The sequence below is a fragment of the Falco naumanni genome, chromosome 5, assembly GCF_017639655.2.
Source record: "Falco naumanni isolate bFalNau1 chromosome 5, bFalNau1.pat, whole genome shotgun sequence".
Taxonomy (NCBI): Eukaryota; Metazoa; Chordata; class Aves; order Falconiformes; family Falconidae; genus Falco; species Falco naumanni.
The window spans coordinates 23,423,402-23,449,254 of NC_054058.1; the positions used below are offsets into that span (position 1 = coordinate 23,423,402).

Here is a 25,853-nt window from a genome sequence, read left to right on the forward strand (position 1 = left end):
CCTGTCATCAGGCAGTGAAAACAGCAGCTGCTTGCCTGTCTGCTCTTGATAAAATTCAAGGCACAGGAACTGCCCGGACGTATGGTTTTGGGATTAAATTTCCAGATGAGGATGTGTACCTGTGTGCTGTGTGTGCTTCTGTTTCCAACCCAGGATGAGCAGAGTGGTGCTCAGCTCTGTCGGTCCCTAGTGGGGCCCGAGCCCCAGCTCCTGCTGTGCAGCCATGGGGGCACACAGGGGCCATGGCTGCTTGCTAGTGTGTGGGCACAGAAAGCCCAGCGCTATGTGTAATAGTTCAGGATTGAACCCGAGCTTGTCGGCCTCTCTGGGGAATCACCAGTGGATATCCTAGGTAGCTTCCTCCAGTCTGCAGCAAAGTCTGATGCTCGCTGCCCATGCAGTAACTGGGTGAAAAAGATTAGAGGAACAGGCTGTGTGGCAAGGAAAAGCCTGAGTGCGCCCTACGTCTCACATCATTCTAACTTTCTGACTCGGATGACAGGCTGTGGGTTTCAGTGCATCGGAGGGAATTGCTCTGAGGTGCAGGAGGGAATTGGACCTCCAAGGAATCAAAAACCATGGCATTCACTACACTCAACACTAGAGTCCCAGAGGACTAACTATAAGGTCACATATCTCTCCCAATCCAACAGAAGTCCTATGGCCTCCCTTCCATTTTCCCTAAGAAGCTGAACTGCCACCTAAAAGAGAGCTGAGGTCCAAATTTAAAGGTTGTGAGGACAGCAGTATGGCTGTGGTTGTGAACAAAAGGGGAAAAAAAGTGTTTTCTTATTCTACCTGCTTCTGCTTTTGTCAGCTTGGCCCTTTAGATGGCAGCAAGTTGGGACGTGGGTCTGGACAGAGGTTTTAGCATTCCTTTGCCTTTCCTTGCTGAGAGGAGGCAGCTGCTGTAGGCAGAAAATTATCCCTGTTCTCCTACAGTCCTGGAGCAGGTTAAGTCTAAGCACTGGATAAAAAAGAACAAATTCCTCCCTGACGCAAATCTACAACTTACCAGCATCAAAGCACTCAGCCAAAACCACTCAATGATGCCTCGGGAGATTACAGTAATTTTAGGACTAGGTGGCTACAGATTAGCCAGTACTTGAGTAGCCTTGCTTGCTTTGTCCTGGCTTTCATCCAGCATTTTGAAGGCATACCCTTGCCAGGGGAGGGAGGTTCTGCAAAGTGGCAATCAAGAGATTAGTTACTGCAATTCTGCTGGGATAGTGAGGGAACTGCCTTGTATGCCAAGGCAGCAGAGTATGTGTGCACCATTGCACACATTTTTTTTTGTGTGCCAAGTATGAACTCAAATGTTACAGTGAATCCCCTCATTGAAGAGGAAGTTCAGACTCCCAGTCCTTTCTAGTCTGGAGGCTTGGACATCAAGTCACACTGCAAACTCATTCAGTATCACGATAGTGACACAGTTCATTGCTAACAAGAAATCTTACCAGGTCTAGTTCTCTCTTGGTGATTCATTAGAAGGCAGAACGACAGTTAACTTGACCAAAGGAAAGCTCAGGATGCACAAGAAATACACATGTGCAGCATATTCACAGCTCATGTGAACACCAGACTCACACCAATACACGACATGGCAGCTTCATGCACAAATAACTAGGCTGGGCTTGGAGAGAGAACTTGTGATCAAGGGGAAGAGAATAAAGGAGTGTGTTAGAAAGAGTGTCACAGAAGCTGGGAGGGTGGTCTGTATTTTCGGTCTTACCATAGAGGAAGAGCATTGGGTATGTTCAGCTGGCTTTAAAGAAAGGCAGACAGAAATAAGCTGTAATAAGTCTCCAATCAAGAGCCCTAGTAAACTAGGTCTTGGCTAACACAGGAGCAACAAAATGGCAGAAGAGGGCAAAAGGGAGTTTGAAAGAAATGCACAAGAGGCTGGGCTTATTCCCTAGGATGCCCAGGATCAAAGCTGGCCATGGCAGAAGTAGGTACAACTCCCACTGAATTTGATGTATGCTGTATCCACTACCACCACATGTGAATTGCACCCAGTATCTCCTGAGTGCTAGACATCCTGGCATCCAGGCAGTGGACGTACTGACGTTGTTAAAATGTTTCTTGCATCACTACTATCAAGTTCAATATAGGGGCCGATTTAGCTCCCCAACTCAGATCCAGGCCATGTCTGCACAGGGACCAGCCAGCTTCTAGTGCATCAGTCTGATTTATTAAACCCATAATATCCCAGTGCTAAAGCAACACTTTCTATTTATATATCCCCATTCCCTTACACGTAGTTCTGGGGAATAACATTGTTGTCACTAAGACAATGGCTTGGGACAGTCTAATTAGCTCTTGGCAACCTTACCACACCCACTACCAGCTGTGGAAAGTGAGTTGGTAAAGCTGGTTAGCTTACTGTACCTTCACCCTCCTCACAGCAAAGCTCCAGGGACCCAATGGATGCGTCCTTACAGGCCAAACAGAGCTGAGCTGAGCCCTGCTCATGCCTGGAAGAGTCTAGTTGCTGTGAACACTCTGCCTGACATGCCTTGATTAACTTCTGGGGCCATTTCCAATGCTGAGAGCAATTCTAAAAAAACACCCAAAGCTACACATATCCTTAGATGTAAGAAGCACAATTGAAAATTAAATAAAACCAGATTTATCGGGAGCCATTCAATTCAATAGTAACATAATCCTTCAGGCCTAACCTCTACCATATGCCCTACATGCCAAACCTGTCTCTCGTTACTTCCTGTGACAACATTAGCAAAGCTGAAACTGATGTATTTCTTCTTCTGCCAATGGCAGAATTCACCCCTAGTGCCATGGAGTGTGCTCCTGTTCACCAAGGACACTGCAGTAACCAAACTGGCATTGTATTACCTAAATAAAAATGGTAGTTTGGAGGCACAGGATATTTGGTGATATAGGCAAATGAGAACAACTGAAAAACCCAAGGTACACCTAATCATATCATAGTCTTTTGGGTTAACTCATTGGTTTGGTAGTGTCAGCTTTCACTGCTTTTATCCTGCTCTTTCACATGTTTGCTCTTGTATTTTCTTTTCAGATCACATACAGGCAAAAGTTGGCTTGAATACGAAATAAAGGAGCAGTGCCCATAGAGACATTTCTTATAGACCAGACATAGACTGATTTTGTGTTGCTGGACAAACTTCTCTTTTCCAGCAGAGTTTCTCTGTCCCATCCCTTTTTCTCTTTGCAGTTTTGCAAATCATCTTTTCTAACAATAGGAGGACCCTATTCTGCTAGTTGCTGCATTCCTGGTAGAAGATACAAAGCCCCTTCAAATAACTGAAGGAAGCCCAACAATTTTCAGCACCTTTCAGGATTCTCCATCCTTCCCTGGCTGACAGTGTTGGTGCATCCGTGACTGACTGGCTGAAGAAGCCTTGTAAGTTACTGTGGAATATTATACCTTAATTATCATTACTATTTCATCAGAAAGTACAGATAATAGTAATGTAACAGGCTAAAAAAATATGTATAAAAGGGTATAACTATATAAAGCACTGTTGATACAGGATGCTCAACTTGGAGGAGTTGGCATCACACTGAAAAACCAGAAACCAAAGGTTCTGAGTATCTTGGCACTGTTAAGAAAGTGAAGTAGAGATTGACTTACTCCTCTCTAGTTCCCTGACCTAACTGGTCTGTGCTTTAACATGGGGTCAAATATGTAGCAAATTATATCACAACCTAGAGTAAAGGCTCAAAAGCAGCATGAGAAAGTTGCTGTTAATGCTGGCAGGTGGTATTTGTACAAACTGCAGCACTGTGGGCTAAGGTTCCTGATCTGCCTGTGCCTACAGTATTCTGTGTGTGAGTATATGAGGGGGAAATCAACCCCCAGCTGTGGGTTGCTGAATACATTTTCTGATATCCACAGACGTTTCAGAGAGGAGCCAAATCCTACTGTTTTTCACCTGCGCCAAGAAGTCACCATATGGACCTGAGCACAGATATTTGAGAACCTGCTACTGGGACTTTTGAATGTGGCCATTCCTAACTATAAACTCAAGAGAGCTATTGCTAGTTTTTCCGAGAATCTTTGACCTTGCAAGTGATGTGGGTATGCCAATTTTAGGACAAGCACCTGAGAACGTAGCAGTCACATCAGTTCACAGGGATGGAGGCATGGTGATAGGTACTCGGAAATAAAGCTAGTGTCTAATGTCCATCTCTAGTGAACAGGATTCCATTTCAAATCTCAAATCAATGTACAGAAGCAAATTCTCATCTGTTTGATGTCTTTGAGAGAGCTTTTGGAGAAGCTACACCACTTAACAGAAGATGGCCTTGGCTGTACTATTTTACTTGCAGCCATCTCTTTTGTGTGTGGTCTAACCTGCACAGGAACTTCAAGTATTCCACCCTGCTTTTGTCATTTGTGGCACAAATAGCATGCACATAACTGAATGAGAAAGGGCAACAACAATGAGATCAGTCAAGAGGTCATGCTCTGCACAATTTCCATCATAGAGAAGAGGGTCCTGAAGTCTAAATCACAAACAAGTCGGGGGAAAATTAAGAGTGATGTAGAAGGTAACCTGCAGGCTTAGTGGGAAGAGAAATATCTGAGACAGGGTGCATCTGTGTAAAGGCACTCAATGGGGATGAATGCAATGAAACTGCTTGGGCCATTTCTTTCTTTTTTTTCCTCTTGATGCCACCGTATTTAAAAAACTAATAAAGATACTAAAGAGCAGAAAAGTCAAGAAACAGAAAAGCAAGTTCTGGAAGCCAAAGTAAAGATTCAGTAGGATAAAGACAGGGATCCCTGAAGCATGTCTGAAAAGCTCCTCAGAATATTGTTGCCTGCATATATCTGATTTTAACTATGTTCAATGTGTACCAGAACACCTACATTTTAAACAGATCCATTGCTCAAGCTGCTGTTAACCTGTCTACATCCTTAAAGCCCCTACAGGCACAAAAGGCACAGCTTAAGCCCATCATGAATTCAGCATCCCAAGTAAGGAAGTCTCTGGGAAAGAAGACAGGTTTACTCAATGGAGACATACTTAAAATCTCAGAGACCACAGAACTAAGGTAACTGATAGTACTGTGTTCCTGCTAAACATATTCCACCTGGGTAGATGGGAGTAAGCCCTACTGGTGGCTATTTGCAAAGAACATTCCACCTCCAGATGGATACAAGGAGCATCAGTGTCTCCTGAACCTCCATACTGACTCACATATCAAATTTAGTGTCTGATCTTGCCATCAAGTCAAGGAAATAATTTTTAACAGGTTATGTTTATGGGTTTCCAAATCCTGATTATAGCATGAATGCTTTGGAAGCTAGGAAAGGATAAAACTTGGACTCCAGGAGAATCAGTTTCAATGTTTCAAGGGCAATATGTAACAGTCAATATCATACAATATTTATGCTGTAATGTAATCCATTCTGAAATTCTGAGAAGGGATGACTTGGCTTTTCAGAGCTGTAAAAACAGGAGCAAAAATATGAGCAAAAAGACTGAAAAATGTATCATCATGTTAGTATCAAAGCCCCCTGAAAATATGCAAGGCTTAGAATATCTTCTGGATAGATAAAGATTTGGAAGAAAACACTAAGGTCTGTTAATAAATAGATTGAAATGTAAGTTTCAGTAGAAAAGTCCTGAGAGGAGATAACAATCCCACCGCATCCCTGTGGAACACTGGAGATGGAGGATCATGTTAAGAGATTTGACTTCCCTGGGGCTTTTGGCTGGTTTGCTGACAACTATAATGGCTATCCAGAGAAGGAGCACCTAGAAATGCCTGAAGGGGAGCTCCATTAGGTTTGCACAACGTATATTTAAACAATATATCCAATGAGGCTCCTTGACTGCTGGGTAAGTATGTTTCAGTAGTTGTAGAAGCCTGACTGCCACTGAGATGACAGTACAGGCAGATGGCATTCCCACTACTAGCACCATTGTTGTTAATAATGTTTTTACACCACAGGACACAGCGAAGATGATGAGTACAGCTTCTTCAGAGGATCCAGTCTTTCCTAGGAAATCCAAACTGATCTTTTCCCAGCATTTGAGGAGTCAAACTTCCTTGCTGATAGATTTTTACTTTCTGAGAAGACTTCTTCCATTTGTAGAGAGGAATCTTTTTGCAAGACAGAATCCAGCCTTTATGTTGTGAAGAACTTGTCCTGGCTTAATTTGGGGAACATTTAAGCAGGCAAATGCACAGTGTTACTATTGCTTTGTTACAGCTGTCTCAGTCAATGCAGTGGTACAATGGCAGCCTTCTAATTTTGCCTGGTAGCCCCAGGTTTGAGGATACGAGAGGCAATACGCGTTTGAGATTTTGGCACCATGATATGACAGAGTATCTTCATATTTCTCAAGAAAACAAATGGTCATATGCTTATGTTGCCTTTTGTGACAAACAATCTATAATGGCATTTCTCCACTGAGCAAAATAGGGCTTGTGGATGAAGCTCTTAAGAAGACCACTTGCAGTAGTTGGTTGTTGGTGATGGATGTCTGCTGTTTCCTTCATTGCTGTGGACATTTGGAGATGAAAAGTTACCTATGAAGATGTTGTATCTGTTGGAAACTTGTCCATCGGTCTGATAGCCTTCTCCTGTGAGGAAGTGAGTGAGTATGATAGATGTTCACTTTTTACTTTTTTCTACTCATTGCAGGAAGGATGCCTCTGAGAATCCACACTGTAGAGTCTGCCTGAGCAGGCTGCAATGCCGTGTAGCTAGCTCCTTTGCAGCTCTAGGATACTAGTCTTTTCAAGCTCAAGTTCAGGTCCTCCAAGAGTCTTGCCTACATTAGTCATACTGCAACTGTGACCTTCTTGGGCACAAAATGAAGGGTGGAAAGAGACATTCTGGGGAAATGAGCACATCATACAAAGATTTTGAATGGGATTAAAACCAGTTTCATTAAGGTATTCCTGATGAGCACAGTGATTTGATTTTGTTGCTATGGGGAGTGAGAAAGAACTGAAGGGCTGTTTCAGCTGCTTGGCCACTTCATCTTGACTGGATGTAGAGGGCACAAATAGAGCAACAGCAAGCCAACAGCACTACTGTTCTGGAGGTTTTTCTTTCACACATGTGGGTCACACTGAGATAGGATCTGCAAGGACTTGAACTTCAAGGAGAACAAGAATTTACCAAAGTATAGGAGAAAGGGAGGCTTAGAATTTTTTCGGTACCATGGAGACATGATAAAAGAGAAGACACTAGACTTTCTTTTGTGCTTGTAGTGTCAAAAGTCTGAAGTGACCTCAGGAGGCTGGCTAACACAAGTCTTTGTGGAGCACTGGAAAAAGTCAGGGTTTCAAATCAACCTGGCTGCTGGCAGGATATAGCCTGCTGTTACTCTGGAGAGTTACCACAATCCCTTCCAGAGTCATCTGTCTGCCACTGCTGCGTGTGGTTTTAATCACAAGAACTCTAGGAATAATCCACCTGCCACCAAAGTGTGTGAGGTTATTATAAGACCAGGCAGAAATGTATCTGGTGTTTTGCTGACAGGGAATACTACTGGATTGCAGATGGCATAATTCTCAATTCCCACAACTTACAGTGAAATCAAATTATTAGCAGGAAAAAAAAAATAATAAAAAAGCCAGACAATCTGCTCAAACTCTGTTTTCTTCTTTGAGAATTTATGGGAATAGTTTGAATAAAACTAGCCAGAATTTTTATTTTTCCTACAAAAATATTTTGTTAGCAGAATGCTAATGCTGAAAGTGAAATGTTCTGTAGAAACATGTCAATTTTGAAAAAAAGCATTTCAGAAATGTAAGATTGAAATCTCATGTTTTGTCCTTGCACATTTTGAGTTTTCATTTCCATTAGAAATGTTATATAACTATGAAAAATCTATCCCAGACTAAACTGTTTCTACTTTACTTAAGCAATTTTCCTCAATTATTTCTGTTGGAATGATCTTTTACTGAAAATTTGGTAATTTTAAATTTTTATTCTATTTTAAAACAGAAAAAAATGTTACAGGAGTATTTTGTGGATCAAAACCCCAAGCATTCCTATACCTCTAATCTGGGTGAAGCACCAGAGGCTTTTTTGATCACTTCCATAAATTGAAGTTTGATTTTCATGCCCATTAGAAAAGGGTGCCATCTTACAGGAAAACAGGGTATCAAGGTGTATGATGCTGCCTTTACTGGGGCAAATGGTAAACACCTTGTTGATTTCTCTGGAAAAAGCCCTGAGTTGTTGCAGTGCAATGTAATATGCTAATCCTCAGAAAGCTCTGCAGAGGAGACTGAATCTCTTGCACTAGGGAATTAAAATTTTATTTGGTGCAATAAGGCAAATTAGGAAAAACGTGACACCTGCAATGAAGTTTGCCGTTACATTTCTGCCTGCACTTACTCATGTGGGTCAACAGACAAGTGCCAGCTCAGACAAATGCAATATATATGCATTTATACTTCACATAGATTCCACACGATTTCATATCTCAGTGGAAATATTAACATATCCGTATGCAACAAAAGCCTATTTTAAACACAGTTAATAAGGTCAAGGTAACTTTTAAAGCAAATGAGTCCTGCAGCTATCAGTTTTTTCCCTTCATTTCCTATATATTCTAAGATTTTGAAATTCTAGAGCTCGCTTTTCTAATTAGCTTCAAATATGCAAATCATACCAATTTGAATAGCTTATTAATTAATTTCATATATATATCCATGAAATTGTCAGACAGTAATCTTATGGTTCCAAGTGCTTAAGGTAAATATAAGGAAAGTAAATTGCTTTAATTTGGTTATGCAGATTACTCTAGACTGACAATTACTGGACAATTAATGAAGAGTCCCTTTTTACACAGTGGAAAGCTCTATTTTTTCCCGTGACTTTCAGAAAAGCAGAACAATTGGTAAAGTATATCTATGCAAATTATTCTTAATTTTCAGGATGTTTTAATAACACTTGTCATTAGCTCTGGGCAAATGATGAATTCAATGGTAATCAGGCCTGGGGGGCTCCTGAGAAACAAGTAGATATTAAACACTCTCAAAGATGTAGTGCTCCATCTTTCAGGTACAAGTCCTGGTCTGACTCTGAGAGGCAGGTGCAGCTCGCCTGTGTTTTATTGTGTATTGTGGGACAAGCAGCCAAAAAAAGCCCTAGAGCATCTGGCTAGGAAGGCTCTGAAGAGAAACTGAGCCATGAAAATAAATGTTGAAAGACTATTTGCGTGCAGGACCTTTTGCTTTCATTTTACAGTTGAAGTGACCTTAAGGATTGGTTTGAGTATCATCTGAGGAGAGCTTTTGCTGATTTGAATACCTCTGCCAGAAGCCATGTGTGACAAACTGGACTGGTTTAATTCAGTTTGCCTTTCCACTTGACCAGTTCCTGATCCACAGGGCAAGGGCTCCCGAAGGAGGCAATCAGGCTGTCCCAGCCCAGAGCAGACTGAGGGGGGTGACCCTGGGAACAGACCAGACCACTAAGCAAGACAGAGAGAAAGCAAGTGTGAAAATTTAGAGTTCCCAGGTCTCCAGCTTTCCTCATCTCTGTTACCATCCATGCCAATGGTTTTCTCATTGCTGTTCCTAAGTAGTCAAATGTGCCTCACTGCCTTTCCTATAGCAAAGTTAATATGGCTTTTAAACACCAAACCCAGCAGTATGTTTATCACTGTGCTGGAAAGGGCAGTCTCCTGTTCCTCCACCTCTTTAGGAAGATTTAGCTCTCTATTACATCGATCATTATTCTCTTTTCCTTTTTTTTTTTCATTGTCTGGGAGGGACAGAGGGAAGAGAAATCTGTGGGGCTGGTCTTCCAAAAGAAGCACAGGCTGTATCTGGTTTTGACTCATTCTGAATGTCAGTTCTTTTCATATCCAGGTTCTCCCATCCCAAACACCCAAATAAATCCACCAGCTTGACTTCTTATCTGTACCGGTATTGTGAAAGCACAGCTGCTCTGGAAGGCTGCATGCAGGGAGACAATCTCTGACATGGTTTGGCCAGCTAAGGTTCTTGTGTACTAAGACCATGCCGCTGATTTTGATCTTGAAATGAAAAAGAAGAGACTGTTCAAAGCATTCATAGCAGTCTTGGTTACTTTAAAGACATGCTGTTGTGTGCTGTTTCAAGTACTGACTTTGCCATTTCTTGTAACATCCCACAGGCTGTCTCAGAAAGGATGATGGCAGCAGAGCTCTTCTCTAAGATGAATTTCCTGAGACACAGGTAGGCAGGAGCTTTCCTTGTCTCCAACACCTTGCAATACTCCATTAGTACTGAGAGGCTCAGTAACATCTACTGGCTTCTTCTTCCTTGGGGGCTGATGAGGAATTAAGTGAACTCCCACAAGCATGTCCCTCTGTCATGGTTGTGCTTGTCTTCAGTGCACTGAACATTTCAGTACTTCCACAGCTATTTGTTAATTACTTATTAATTAGCTGATAGGATTCTGTGCTTTGGGAAAAGGCTAAGGAAGAAGGGAAAATGAAGAACAGATTGAAACTCGGTGCCTTCTGTGTACTGGTGTTACTGGGGTTTCTCTGGGCAGCCTCATCTGCCTAGGGCAGAAAGGAGGCTGGAGACCTTTGGACTTTCTAGGGCTCCACGTGTGAAGAGGTTTGCTGGGAGCTCAGTATGAAGGGTTTGTTGTGATGTGGTTGGCAGGAGAACGTGAATCCAGAAGGAAGCTTCAGCAGCATCTTTGCAGCTCCTGTATAACTGATGGGAAATTACACTGGTGGTGTTAGGGTCAGAGGCAGGCCTGTGGTCTGCAGCAAAATACCCACTCCTTAGTATGGTAACTCTTCTGGGGACTAATGGAGCCAGATGGTGACTAGCTCATGAGCAGGTTTTTCCAGGGAGGAAGACAAGCAGTCCATTAGATCAGAGACTCTGCATGCAGCTTTGCCGGGACCCTTCCTTTGGCAAGCCCAGAGACTCTGGGACAGGGTGAAGATGAATGAATCATCTTCTTCTTTGATGAAGGTGCTGAAAGAAACTGCACAAGCCATTGAAAACAGGAGAAAACCCAATCCACCTTCATTCAAATGCAACAGGAATGTGGATTGCAAGAGACAGTAGATACAGGTGAACTCTTCACCTCTGTTACTTTTGAGTAGTTTCTTGTGGACCATTTTCATGTGAGATTTGTAGCAGTTAGTATTTAATTCCGAGGCTGTGTCTTTTCATTGCCTTTGAAATTAGAAAGTTATTTAATGTTGATGCAGAATGTTTCCTGGAAGACAGCAGCCTCAGAGCCATACTGGATTTCTGTATGTTAATATGGGATACAACAAAGCCTATGAGCCATTCTGGGATTGGAAATGTCAATCACAGGCATTATCAGAGCACGTTAGATGTGATCATATGGAGACTGCAGCTAGCTGTTACAAAGCTACTGTGCAACATTTTTTTGTTCTACACCTCTTTCCAAGGACAAATGATTATTGATTTGATGAATTCTTTGGTTAAAAAAAAATAGTAGGGATAGTTTGGATTATATGTAACGCTCACTGTGTGTGATTTACCCCATTCAAGTCTGGGCAAACAGCTGAGCCTCAAAATCCCTAGCTCTAAATACCGATTTCTTTTAGTGTCTTTCTATTGACAAGTGTCTTTCTATTGACAAGTGTTTCTTTACTACTGAGGCATCTTTGCCTTCATATCTGTTCATATTAGGAAAAGATGTCACTTGATTTGACTTTGGGTGAAGCAGATTTTTTCCCAGTCACTCAGACAAGGCTCAGCAGACGGCACTTCTGTTATTTCTGAGTTTAAAAGTGAGAGAATACTGGGATGTGACCAGCTGGGATGTCCCATTACTCTGCAACAGTTTTACTAGCAATTAGAGCTGGGGCCACTTTTTTGGCCATCAATCAGCTGACCATAAGCAGCAATTCAGTCTCTACAGCTAGGTCATCTGGATGCATCAGGGAATGGGTCCCATTTAGCAGATGTCTAGGAATATATATGAAGCAGAAGTTATTTTCTTGGCATTTTGTGCTGAACAGTCTCCACAAAGAGCAGATCAGTGAGGGAAGGTAAGAGCACAGCCATTTTGAAAAGAGTTGTCTAGTGAGAAATAAAAAAATCCACGTTATGTTTGCTTGGCTGGTACATATGAGGGTAGAAGGAGCAGGGCAGGAGCTAAATGAGGTTGATATATTGACTGTATTAGAAAAGGTAGGATTAGTTTAAACATGTTTACCTTTGATTACAAACCTGGCCTGGAGGCCACATTATTTTGCCTACCAGCAAAAACTCCAATCAGGTCTTTATATAACGTGAACCTTAAAAATTCCTGTTAATGTGCATTTGGGTTTGCAAAATGGTACCCATGACCATGCTTAACTGCTGCCCAGTGCCTGGCACAAAAACTTTCACAAAGGGAAGCAGCCTTTCCCCTGGACTAACAGCATCTGGGCTGAACACAGACAAGAAAAATCACTGATACAGTATGTAAAGGGGAACTAATGACTGCCTTGCTGAAAACTATTCCTAGTGCTCCTGGGAATGGGAAACATGATTTCTGCCACCCAAGATTCCAGCAAAATTTGGAGAAAGTCACTCGGGATAAGAAGATAGGGGAGAAGAGAAAGTTAAAGAGGAAAACAAGTAAAATACTTGTGTTTTCCTTTCTTCTGTCACCTTCATTGCTTTCATTGCAACTGGCAGGGCAATCTGGAACCAGTTAGCAGATCTCTAAATATGCATAATAGTACGAGATGGTGCATGCAGTGAGGTCTTGGAGGCCCAATGTTAAAAGGTCTTGTAATTTGGATGAAGAACAGAACCTTTTTCAGAAAAACTGAATGAGTGAAATACAGGGGATTGTGCACACTTTATTACTGCAGTCTGTGTGTGGAGAACAGCAATGTTGGAAAGTTCCTTGGGCATTCTCGTCAAAGTAGGTCTTAGAAAAAGGAGAATTAAATGCCAGAAAACATCTTTCACTTCTTCAAGGAGTTGCCTTAGATGACAGAACTAGCTGGATTTGAACTCACCTGAGCACTTTTTTGACCATCTAACTTATGGTGTTTAGGGAGCTATCATTAATTAACAGTAATATATTCAGAGGCTATCTAAGGAATCAGAGATTTTTCTATGGATACATATAAAGATACAATCTCTACTAGAGTTCAGGGAAAGTTAAAAGAAACTTTTGCTAGGCAAAAGGAATGATTTATCCTGGCTAGCAAGCCAATGGAAAATATAACCAGCTTGGGGTAGTTCTAGTGTTTTTTATTATTTTTTCTTTTGAGCTTTTTAACTAGCTTTGTGGGAAAACATACTGGAATTAAAAGGAAAATGAAATACAACTGTATTATATCACAAATGTTGATACCAGAACACTGTAGTATTTTTTTTTTAAAGTGAGGTGGTAGAAAAATTACAAGAAAAATTAAGTGCTGGTCAGAAAATCTGGATGTAGGCTTTTTAAAGAGCTCTTTGTACTGAAATATACATCACACATTTTACCATTGAACCAACACAGGACAAGGCCTGTGGTACTTTTTGTTCCTACTATTAGCTATTACTGTTATTGTAGCAATAAATCACAGTCCAACAAGAAAACAGGATTCCTTCTTTAAAAGTCTTAAAACCCACCAAGGTTTTGGGTATGTGAAAGCCCACAGTAATTACAAGCACGAGTCACTCCTCAGTGCAGTCAGTAAGACACTGTGCCCCACCATTTTAAAGAGAGGTCTAAACATTTTCGCTCAGAAGGACTCCAGACTGGTTTGTGCATCAAGTCTTACAGCTATAGGGCTATATAACTTCCTTTTTCTTAAATTTATCCAATAAGGCAAATTTATTTTTATGCTACTCTTAAATCTCCCCTGCATTAAAATACATTCTGATTATTCCACACACCTGGAATAATGTTGGAAGCCAAGTATAGCAAGTAGTTTTGTGGAAATCACAATATTGAGGTATTTCCTCAAAACTGGATAGTATGGCGAGTCTTTCAAAGTGGGAACTACATGCTTTCTTCATATGGTGCTAATACTGCTAGTCATCAGTAACAGTTCAAATACTCAGGTAAACTAAGGAAGGACTCATCTGCATTTACTATCTCCATTTTCTGCCAAAAATATGTACTTTTTTCTGTTTGCCCATGTTTCATATAGGTTTCCTTACAGTAAACTTGCACAGTTACTAAAATCACCTAACTTTGAATGGGCAAATCACATAATGAACTCTGGAAATGCACTCAGAATATCAACGTTTTTAAGCCAAAAGAGAATAAAAAAAGAGGCCCCATCTTCATGACAGAAATGTACATACATAAAACCAAAAAAACCCCTGTTCAAACATGGTTGTGGTCAGATAGTGTTACCATACTTCTTTCTCACCAACACAGGGTGAAAAACATGCAGCAGAATTCTTGATTAAGCGTGGTAGGTGATCAAATTCAAATCAATCTAAGACTCATTTGGGGAGGAGTTCAGGGAAGCTCTCCTGATGTTCACCAAAGGCAAAATAAAGCACTAGTAACTGCCACTGCTACAGCTCACAACCATGCTTCAACTTGGCTTCCTACATACAGAAGCTGGGGCCACCGTGGTGTGTTACCTGGATTATTCCTATGATAAAATCACCCCCAGATATTAGAAAAAGCAAACTAAATCCACCCCCACCCCCATCAATTTTATCAGTAGTTTTCCCAAAAAGAAAACAAGTCATATATACATACATATACACGCACACAGGGATAGCTCAGGACTACGCACAACTTCTAGGATGGCAGCAGTAAGGGTATGACAACACAAGATGTCAAAAGAAGCCACTGTGCTTCTCCAGCCCTTTGCTACATAATTTGGAGGCCTCTGCTACTCAGACAGCATTTGAGAAAGAGAGAGAGAGAGGGAGGGAGGGAGATGTTTTCTACCTCTTCTGGGAGGTTTGGGTAAACGAACTTGCGCGTTCCAGGAATTGCAAAGATTTGTGTCCAGTGGCAGCTGATGGCCAAAATCTGAGCAGCAAAGGGCACGGAAGCAGAGAGAACCAGACAGGCAGAGACAGAAAGACAGACAGACGCAGCGACAGAGATGAATGCCAGTCCCAACTGAGGTGCAGGCTAGATGTATGTCGTCCTTCCACCGATCCTTGCTCCCATTGCGGGGGTGTGTGTGTATAGGACTGTGTCGCAGGGGGCGACCACTCCGGTCCTTGCACAAGTGAAATGCCCTGGGGCAGCTCTGCCTGAATAAGGACCGCAGGATTTATGCCACTGGTTCTCTGCCTTCAGACACATTGATTGAGGGTGAAAATGAACTTGTGAGGTTTAGTGTGGCTGGAGACAAGGGAGAGGACAGCAAGGGAGAAAAGGAAGAAAGGCAGGGGGTGGGTTAAAAGGGAGAAGTGCAGCAGAAGGTGAGAGGGAGACGAGTATAGGCTGTCAGCTATTCCAAAGAATGGGAGCAGGAGCCCATGACAAATCATATGAAGCCTCTCAACACCAAAAGCAAGATGACCGTAAGGAAAGGCCCCATGCGCCAGGTTTAAGCCTGAGCTGCTTTACTTCAGAAATAAAAATGACTAAAGGAGAAATCACTGCACAGGTCTCCAAGTATTCTTGGGAGCTGGATGCTTAGGTACTTTTCTGGCCTTACTGCATCAGTACTCAGGAATCAACCAAGCTGCAACCCTCTGCTGACTTCCTACCAGAATCTGGAAACTTTTACAGAAGTGCAAGATATGAAGTACTCAGTTCTCCTGAATATCTGATAGACAAACACCAAACCACTGCCCAGCAGACCTGGGAACTATAGAACTGACCAATGTTTTCTAGGGGAACTCATAGGGCAAGATGGCTTTTGGCTTTCTCTAACCTTCTTCATAGAGGTGCTACTTCCTGAAGCACCCAGGTCCTGTGTCTCCCAGATGCCACCCTGGATCGAATATCTCGCATAACATTGTACTTTCCTTTTTTTCTCTTCCTGTCACCTTCTCCATTAAAAAAACCCACCATCTCCATCAACCCTCAAACCAGTCACAATGCTCACTCTTAGGCAAATGTGTGCTGCTACAACGGGAGGGCAGGGAAATACTCCATTATTTCACAAAAGCCCGCAAGTCACCAATTCCCTTGTCCCTGACAGTTCTCATCTCATATCCATGCACACCCCCCTGGCTTGTCATGTCTCCTGTACTGCACTGCATACCTGTCACGGGTATCTCTCCCTCTGTCCTGCAGTGTTCACAGACACACTCAGACACGCAAGTATGGTCACTGAGTGGAACAGGCAGGATGGATACCAGTCCAGATGGTTTTGCTGAGTCATCCTCATGCACTCCCAGACACAGCTGATGCACACGAGGTACCCGCACATGCAGACATGCTCAGAGGCACTGGCAGAAGCCCTTGGCACCAGGCTCACAAGTAGGCACAACCCCTTCCTCCCTGACATTCTTTCAAGACAGACAGACAATCAAACACACTGTCACTGGTACCTATGCTGGTGCTCTGGAGACACGCATGCTCCCACCTGAACATGCCTCTGTAACTCGAACACATCTGCATGCTGTGAATTGCTCCCTGCAGCTGGATGGGCCAACCTCTTGGCTGGCCACAGGGACTTATCCAGCTCAGCAGGCACCGCTATGGCCATCGCTTTGGTGGCAAACAAAGCCTCAGCCACAGTGCGTCTTTGCTTTGACACCAGCATGGGAAAGGTTGAATGAAAAAGGACTCCATGGGACCAGAGAGGTGTCAGCTTTTCTCTCTGACTGAGAGGAAGGAGGTTGCATTAGCGGCTTTCCCAGTGACTCAGGGTCTGACTGGTTTTAGTCCATCACTTTGGGCACTGTACCACCGAGCACAAATTGAACTTGAGTTCCCCCTTTGATACAGTGCAACAAATAGTAATGAGCAACTTTATTTGCCTGGAGGAGGGGACAGCAGGCTGTCAGTCAGCTTCACAGCACTCCAGGCTCTGTCTGCTGATGTGAAAAGGAAGCAAATGCAAGCCTGTGCCTTGGGATACTTCTGCGATAATACATTCCAAATTTTCTGGCTTTTATTCAACTCCCGTAATATTTTTTTTCCTATTATGATGATGATGATTTTTACCACCTTAATGTTTTCTTCTAAGGAGCTTAAAGGGTTTTGTAAACACTAATGACAATGCTTTCTTAACATTGGGAAAAGTAATCTCCAATTTACTGATGGGGAGACTGAGGTATAGGAATCTAGTCAAAGTCCAAGGAATACAAGCCACAGGCCCTACTTTCCAGGCACTATATATTACACCATCTTCCATCTTGTTTCCCAAAAGTCATTCTTGGTCTTAGCACTTAAAAAGAGTTGACACTCTTGTCACTCAGATGTGGTCTCTGACTTGGAAATTCTTTTTTACACAGCAGATTAAAAAGTCCTCCCTTCCCTCTTTAGTTACTTATGAAGCAGCTTAAGAGTGGCCCAAAACAGAACAATTGAGTATTTCCAGTAAGTTCTGAAAAATCTTCATTCTGTGACTAGGAAATTAGTTATCTTAACACTCAGTGAGAAGCAAGGCTCTGAAAATGCAGCCTGAAAGTAAGGCAATTTAAAAGTGAATTTGGTGGAAACTGTGCCACTCTCTCAAGTTTTCAAACCCACCAGATTTTAGCCCTTTGCATGCACTTAGTTGTGTGAGATGCACATCCATGTGTCTGTACAGGGAGCTGGCTGGTGGGACTAGGGGACCTGGGAGATGTTCCCACGTTGCAGTAAGCAAGTGGGCCTAATGTGATGCAGTTGGACTTACCACTTGACATATCTCCACACCATGGAGGTGTTTTAAGTGGAGGCTTCCTAAAAGACTCAGAAATGCTGAAGGCAAACTGGGGGCTTACCTCACGAGTACATGCCTTCTCACTATTTTTGAATGCACAGCCATGCTAATAAAAATATGCTGAGCCTGACATGCAAGTGTACACTCACCCACCGGCATGCAGATGAACATGCCTGCATACAGGAAACTCTCAGATACAAACACCCATCCATAAGCAGATCAAACTGGCACAGTAAGATAGCCACATTGGCTCAGAAAACATGTTTAGAGACTCAGTTACATACACAACAACCTATGTGCCTCCATCAATAACCATTCACAACACAAATTTGTATGAAATACGTAGGCTTGCATTCACTCTCTCTTTCCCCAGCACATGGATTCATGTCTGCTCACTCTCCCATGGATTTGTAGCCCATACACAGGCATCCAAACACATTCAGGAACATTTACTACAGCCGATGGAGTGCACACACGAAGATCCACCCATGCACACTCACATATATCTTAACGAAGATTTTAGTCTGAGAAATTCCTTTTCAAGAAACAAAAATAATTGTCAAAAGGAAAAAACAGAGCATGGGGAAATGCACAAATAGATGCAAGCGCATACCTACATGCACACTGTGGAGCCTGTCAGTCAGGGTTCCCACCGCAACTACAGCTATCGCAGCTCAGCACCTGCTGGGTATGCTTCCCCTGTATGCAAACGTCTGGTGAACCTCACAGACATTTCACGCTTACATTTCTATGGCCATGTCAGACTAACCTGTGCCAGGTACCTCCATCTCCCCTAACTGACCGCAATGAAAACTGTCCCTTAGCTCCAAGAGCAGCACTTTCCAAGACCCTACCAGAAATGTTCCTCAGCTTCTAAGGAGTTGGACAGAAACATCTTACCTGCACCTGACCAGGCTAAATGTCTCCAATTAGTGGAATTTATTGGCATTTTAGGGTTTATTTTTTCTTTCTTTTTCGGACGCCAGGTGTCTTGGAACAAGACAAGACAGTATACGGAAACACAAGGCAGGGTTTGCTCAAACCCACAAACAGCAAGAAAGCAACAAGCTCCTGAGGAGAAGGGGAGGAGTATATCTGAGAAACTGCCTCACACTGCTTGGGAAGATAACAACTGTCCATCCAAGATGGGCTGCTACTTCCAAAGCCCGTTTGCTACAGATGTAACATATCAAGTGCTGCTAGCAGGAAGGGAATCCAACAGGACAAACCAACATACAAAACATTCTCTTATTCAATAAGGGTTATAAGTGCAAAGGGATTTCAGAACATTTCAGAACAAACTCAATCCATAGCTGCTGCTCATTTATCAGTGCATCAAAAGATTGTGCAAGTTTTTAGTAACAAACATTAGAAACTAGTAGCAAAGGACTTGCCTAGATAAAAAGAGAAGATTTAAACATGCCAGGTAACAAAAAGACGTGTGCAGAAATCTGTAAAAACTGTATAGAAGGAAAGGATTCTTTAGAGGAAACAGAGGGACCATCACGCAATGCTCTTCATAACCCTTCCTAAAAGTCAGGGCCGCTCCTGCTGCCTCCTCAACTAAGACAGGTGATGGTTGTTTGGACAGAGGCACACCCTCATTTTTCATAGACTTCTATAACCAAAAGCTGGATTCTGGGCCTTGGCTGGCACAAACCTGAATTTAGATAGGGAACAGAAAAGAGAGGGTGCCTTGTCAGTGGTAATTAAGCACACCAGTATGGATAGCCCTGGAGACTGAAGATCAGAACATCGCACAATTAGCAGCAGCGTGACCTTCTTGACAACCTGCTAAGAACAAATGTGATTTATCCTGCTTAAATTTACTCTCTGAGCACTGGGTGTCTAGACGAACCTAACAAACCTAGACACTCACCAGTCACTGGATGGGCACCTCCAAAGAGCAATTCATTTCCCCTGTCATAGACACATACAGGGAGACACCAGCTGGCCTGGGGGGGGATGCATTTCTCTCCATGGACAGTAAGAGGAGGCCTGGGTGACTATCTGTCTTCCTCTCGGATGACTAAAGTTTAATGAGATGTATATCAAAGTGACTGAACCCATGACGTAAAAAGATCTTTAATTTATAGGAAACTACTGTGAATTTCTTCCAAAGGATCCATTAGATTTTCCCTCCAATACAGGGTTTCTGACTATGATAGACCTCCATTTATTTATCAAAGCACAAGGATTTCCCTCCTTTCTGCTTGGAAGACTTTTGTATAGATTCAAATACAACAGTCAGGAAAGTCTTCTTGATATTTAGCCTAATTCATCTCCAGTTAACTGTACTTATTTCCTCAATTACCATTTACAGTTCTGCCTCTATGGATGAGAACTGACCTTTTCCACATTCTGAAGGCTATTGCCAGGTTCCCCATTTAGTTTTCTTGCAACTAGTACGGCATGCAAAAAGCTTTCATTTCATTCTTTAAAATTAACAACTTCAGCCTGCTGATCATTGTAATTGCCCTCTACAAAGTCAGCCCAATCCTAATATCTCTCTAATAAAAGGGTACCCAAAATTGTTTACAACATTCTAGGGGAAATTTTGTAAGCAACTTTCTATGTCCGGAAAGTAGAAAATTTAAGAGACGCAAGATAAAAGTTCATTTTCAGTTAGAAATATTTTCCATTCTCTCAAAAAGACAAGGAACATAGACTAGTGTCAAATAAAATATTTCATTTACTCTAAATCAAAATATTACAACTTGGATAAATGTCCCTGTTTCAGAATTAAAAAAAAAGAAAAGTGGTTGAACCAAGATAAAAAAATATTTTGTTCAGAAAGTTCTAAGTAAGGCATTTTGAATTTTTCAAAATGTTGCCTACATTTTTCCCTAAACTCAGCACTGAGTGAAAACTATGCTATCACTTTTCTACTTGCGATGAATTGCCTCTACAGTACATAACAATTCCAAGCTGGAATGTTTATTCAACAGCCACATCATTTTGCAATTCATGATTGATTTGCTCTTCATTAACATATTTACAGCAATTTTCTTTCAATCTTTCTATTTTCCTGGCCTTGCTAAGCTGAATTTTGCCATGCGATTTTTGTCTGTGCTCACAAACCCAGTGGGTCCTTTATAGTCCTTCTTTTGGGAATCTGTGCATTTCCTGCCTGTCCTTTGTCTATTTATTCTATAATTCTACATCCATCCACCTCCAAAAAAAGACAGAGGAAAAAGTTTGCCTGATGTGATTTATTCTTTGAACACCAGCTGCTCATTTCAGTCTCCGTGGCTCATTCAATCCTTCACCTGTCTGCTGAGATGGGTGCTAGTGGGGCCAATGAGTTTCAATTGTGCTGGTGGAATTTGTGAGATGGAGCAAATGGGGTTGCAAACCCCCCAAAAATGGGTTGAAACTTTGTTTTTCTTCGGGCTTTCTGTTTTGTTTTTATTTGATTTACCTTTTTTCAAATAAGTAATGGAACATTAGGAGCAGGTTCCTCTAAACAGAGATGATTTGGTCTTTATTTCTTTTGGAGAAAGCCTGGGTGACGAGGCACAGGGAGGATTCCTGGTTTGGTTCCCGCAGTTCTACCTCGAAAGAACTGACGTTTAGCTTTCTGTGGGGTGGAGAGTACTGAACTGCCATGGGAAGCAAAGCATTACACTGAGTAGACCAAAGTGCTGGCCTGGGACTATTCTAGCAGCTTCCCATGGCACAAATAGATTTTTCACTTACACTCCACGTTTCCCATCACTTTTCCTGCTATACAGTTTAATTCATGCCAGGCGGGTTATGAAGGGAAGAAAATGACGCAACAGTCAAAAAGTCCTTTAAGTCGTTCCAAAAATTAAAACAAAATAAAAAGAAAACAAAACAAACAAAGGGGGGGGGGGGGGGGGGAGGAGAGAGAGAGAGCGCTTCAAAACTAAACAAAAAGCTCTGAAAACAAACTCAAAAGAAAGGAGGAAGGGGGAGGAAAAAACCAAAAAGAACCCGGGAAAGGCAAATGAATGTTAGAGCAGGCACGATCATGGACAGACGCCAGCTACTTACGTTCACCTCGGTGATTGCTATATCAACAATGCTACCCACAACAATCAAGGCGTCAAATGTATTCCATGCATCACAGAAATAGTGCTGCATGTGGCAGAGAAGCCAAGGAAAGAGAGAGAGAGAGAGAGAGAAAGGAAGAGAAAGAAAGAAAGAATGAAGGAGGGGGGATGGGGGGGAGGGAGAGAGAGAGGGAAAGGGAGAAAAGAGGGAAAAAAAGTAAAAAATAAAATAAAATAAAACAAAAAAACAAAATAAAACAAAACAAAAGCATGAAAGAGGGAGAGAAGAGGAAAAAAATAAGAAAAGAAAGAGGTTACGTGGGCATATTAAATAGTCTCTTACCACTCTACAGTATTGGTTGTTCAAACCTCTGTAACATTTCACATGATGGAGGGTATCAACAAAAGCCTGGTTAGTCAGAAAGTTACACTCAAGCATGTCTACCTTTTGGAGGGAAAAAAAGCACACACGCCCCAAACTCTGTGCGCTTTCACCAGTCACAGCCTTGGGGCGAGCTATGACAAGTGAAAAAGAAGGAGGCATTTCCCCCCCCTCCTTTTTTTTTCCCTGGGAGAAGGAGAAGGACGACGGCAAGTTCAATAAAAGCATGACTAGAGGGAAAAAAACCAGAAAAAAAAAAAGAGAGAGAGAAAGAAAGAGAGAAAGAAAGAAGGAACAGCAGAGGAGGAGGAGGTGGTGGTATCCTGGGGAGGGTAGAGTAATACTCACATTAGTTTCACTGAGAATGACGTCTATAATGCTGCCAATTACGATGAGGAAGTCAAAAACATTCCAAGGATCACTAAAGTAACCCTACATAAGGAAGGGGCAGGCAGGATGGGGATTAAAAAGGAATGTTAGACAGACAAAAACAGTTCAAAATTACCATTAGAATTACTGCCCTGATACCTCAAGGGGTTTTCTTCTTAAGTCTACTTGTTGCGTCTCAAGCTGTAGCCCAGTCCTGGGATCCCTGACTTGTGTGAGGAGCCACTCTCCAGCTAATGTGATCCTAGGCAGCCATCCCTCCCCTCCAGCTGTGGGATGGGGAGTGAAGGGAAGCCCCACAGATCACTTTGAGCATGGCTGCTCACAGGAGTAGGGCTTGTAGGACCAGCTCCTCCAGATATCTCCGACTCCTAGCAACACAGCGCCCTTCCCCATTTGATTTAGGTTTGGCTGGGGAAAGAGTACAGGAATGATGTCATACAGTTCTCTCAAAAAACAGCTCCCCTTCTGCCAGTGTGAATATCAATCCACCAGTCCATATTCCAGATGTAACGCCCTGCGCTGGCACTGGGAATGGCCAGCTGCCATGTCCTGGTGGAGCAGAGGGCACAGTTGAGCTGGGGATGTGCTACTTAAACCTCGCTATCACCTTTATTTTTACGCAGCCACAATGAGTATTATGACAGTCAGCAGCCTAACAGTTTCTACTACTAATGTTTTAGCTCCTGTCTTAAAACTACAGAGCAGGACTGGTATTTCTTTTACTCTGAAAGCACGTCTGCACCACAAAATGAAGGTGTGAATGTAGCATGTGCTGGCACATCCTGCCAGGAAGGGGTACGAACAAGAGCAAAGTCAGCTTCAGCATGTGCTCAGAGTGAGACTTAGTGCTCACTCAGGCCAGAGATAGTGCCACAGCGTCACTGTCACATTAGCTGTCTAGGACAAGCTGTGGCAGATCCCCTAGCATGTGCTAAACTCACACCTTCATTTTGCTGTGCAGAATCATTTTCGGGGGCTATCTCAAACACCTCATGGTCCTAAGCAGAGCTCAGGAGATGCTAATCAACACTGCTTACTATCCCCATCCTGCATGATTTTTCACTGGATAGGCTGTAAGGATATAGGACCCTTTTGGAAAAGGTTCTGTTCAGCCCAGAAAATGAGCTTTTATATGTAAACTTCCTGTACAAGTCAATGTCATGAGCAAAGAAAATTTATCTTGGCTCACTGAACACCTGTGCCAACTTCTTCCCCTTGTTTTGCAGTCTTAAAAGGAGGCGAACATACAAATCCTCCATGCTCGTTTTTATGTGTTTGGTTTTGTGAGCATGGGCTACTCTGACCTCCCTGTTTCCCAGCTGCAGCATGTCTCCAGTGAGACTGAACCCAAGTTGCACTGTGACTGCTATTCTTAGCCAGAGAGGCAGGTCATGGGTAAAGTGTGAGTCTGTGTTCCCAGGCAGTGTTGCAGAAAGCAAAAAGGAGAAAGGAAAGAAAAAAAAAAATAAATCCCAGCACTGGCACTGTACAAGCCATGCTTGGGAACCTGAAATTACTGTGGGTTCAACCATCACACGGAGCAGCCACTGGCAAAAAGTGTCTTTGTAAATGCTGAAACACTGCCTCCAGGATGCTTTGAGACTCACAGTTATAAACTGCATTACACTTGGGGCAGGGGAAAAAAAAAAAAAAAAAGAAAAAAGGATGAATCAGAGAAAGCCACTGCCCAGCTGGTTCCACACCAGTGAAGGGAGCTGGTAAAGTGGACTTTGAAATCTCCTCAAAACCAGAAGAAAAACCCCTTTATTCTGCGGCCTGAAATAGGCAACTCTTAGCAGACCTACACTGGGAGGAGTAGTCATCCCATGGCTACATATTACTACGCAATTAGCTACAACAGGGAGGAAGGAAACAGAAGCAAAAGCAAATTCAGAGAATATTATTATTCAGCATCCAGCCTAGAAAATACACAACAAATATTAGAATGAATTCAGCAGTGATGTCCAGCATCGTTAGCAACCAGATGGACCTGGAATAAAACTGTAATTAGACTTCACCAAGAGGAAGGGGAGGGAGAGAACAGCAGATTAAATTGTAGAGGCAAATGCATTTTGAATAAATAAAGGACAGACAGACCATACAGAGTTGCAAAAAGTGCCTTTGCAGCCTGATGCGACCCTGGCAGACAGTACACTTGCAGGATCAAAGAGAACGGACAGACAACAGACCCAATCCTCCTGCCCCTGTTCATGTGCACAGTCCTGCCGAAGGCAATGGCATTGCTCACATGCCAAATACATGCATTCAATAGCATGGCTATCTTCCAGTTCCTTCTAAAATGGCATAGTTTAGGAACTATTACGGATTTCAGCAGGAACCCAAACAACTCCAAAAAATCAGAGGTTGCTTTTGGGCAGCTGCAAGGGTAAAGATACAAAACAAACTGTTCAGGTTGTGCCCGGCAAGATGATGACTATCTATTTTTAAATCAATGGTGATTGATAGGTGGATATTTTTACTATGATTGGCATCATACTGCAAAGAATGTTTTTGGTGTAACCAAATTCACGATTTATTTTTACTCAGCCACTTCTTGCATAGAACCCAATAGCCACTGCTGCTGGTAAACCAGCATTTGCTGTTGGTACAAAACCCAGGTGACCAGTAGCATTGAATCCTGTCCTCAAGTGACTGCTGAAGCCAGTGAATTAAATTTTGCTCCCATTTGCAGTAATGCAACCTCACTGGCAGCAATGACACTGCACTGACACAGTTGACACATCTCAAGAGGGATTCAGACCTGGAAAGAAAAGGTCCCTTTTTCATTGCCATCACAAATAGCTGCTTTGGACCTTTGTGACACCACAGCATATCTGGAGTCACTCTACTAACTCTGGTAGTGTCGCTCCAGATTTAGACTGTGAGGTCTTTCTCCTGGGATGCTCTGCTGAGCCTCATCAGCCAGCTCTTTGCTTGAAAGTCATGGGCAGGTCTGCTCTGGAATCACAGAAAAAGCATTATCGTGGTCTGTTATTGTGTGTCTGTAAGGTGAGCTCAGAGAGCTCTTCTCTTCCTCCTGTACCTCTTTGATGAGGGATAGAGCAGAACCATGGATATGAATGCAATTTTACTCAACCCCACATCCAATATGCCAGTGTTGAATTAAGGAAACACATGAATTTTAAAACCTTCCTTTCCTCCTCACCTGCTCCCTCTGTGTTTCAAACAGAAGGGTGAAAAACAGGAAGATATTATTCACAGTAAGAGAGCTCAAAGAAAACAGAGAACATAGGTGCTTCACTTGTGTGCAAGGTAATGGAATTCTTCTTTAAAAAGCCATCCTCCTTAAAGACATTTACCTATGAA

General features: G+C 42.5%; 1 protein-coding gene across 14 annotated transcripts in view; it reads right to left on the minus strand.

Moving 5' to 3' along the window:
* Positions 1–25,853, minus strand: part of CACNA1C (calcium voltage-gated channel subunit alpha1 C) — a 441,725-nt gene that overhangs the window by 32,409 nt on the left and 383,463 nt on the right. For 7 of the 14 annotated variants that reach the window (XM_040594355.1, XM_040594352.1, XM_040594358.1 and 4 more), the window contains 2 exons: positions 21,756–21,839; positions 1,733–1,765 (listed from right to left, as the gene is read on the minus strand). In XM_040594355.1, coding sequence (XP_040450289.1) covers positions 1,733–1,765; positions 21,756–21,839 — 117 coding nt within the window. Of the gene's footprint in view, positions 1–1,732; positions 1,766–21,755; positions 21,840–22,484; positions 22,569–25,853 lie in introns of all 14 variants that reach the window. The other 7 variants (XM_040594357.1, XM_040594356.1, XM_040594359.1 and 4 more) reach the window with 2 other exon arrangements.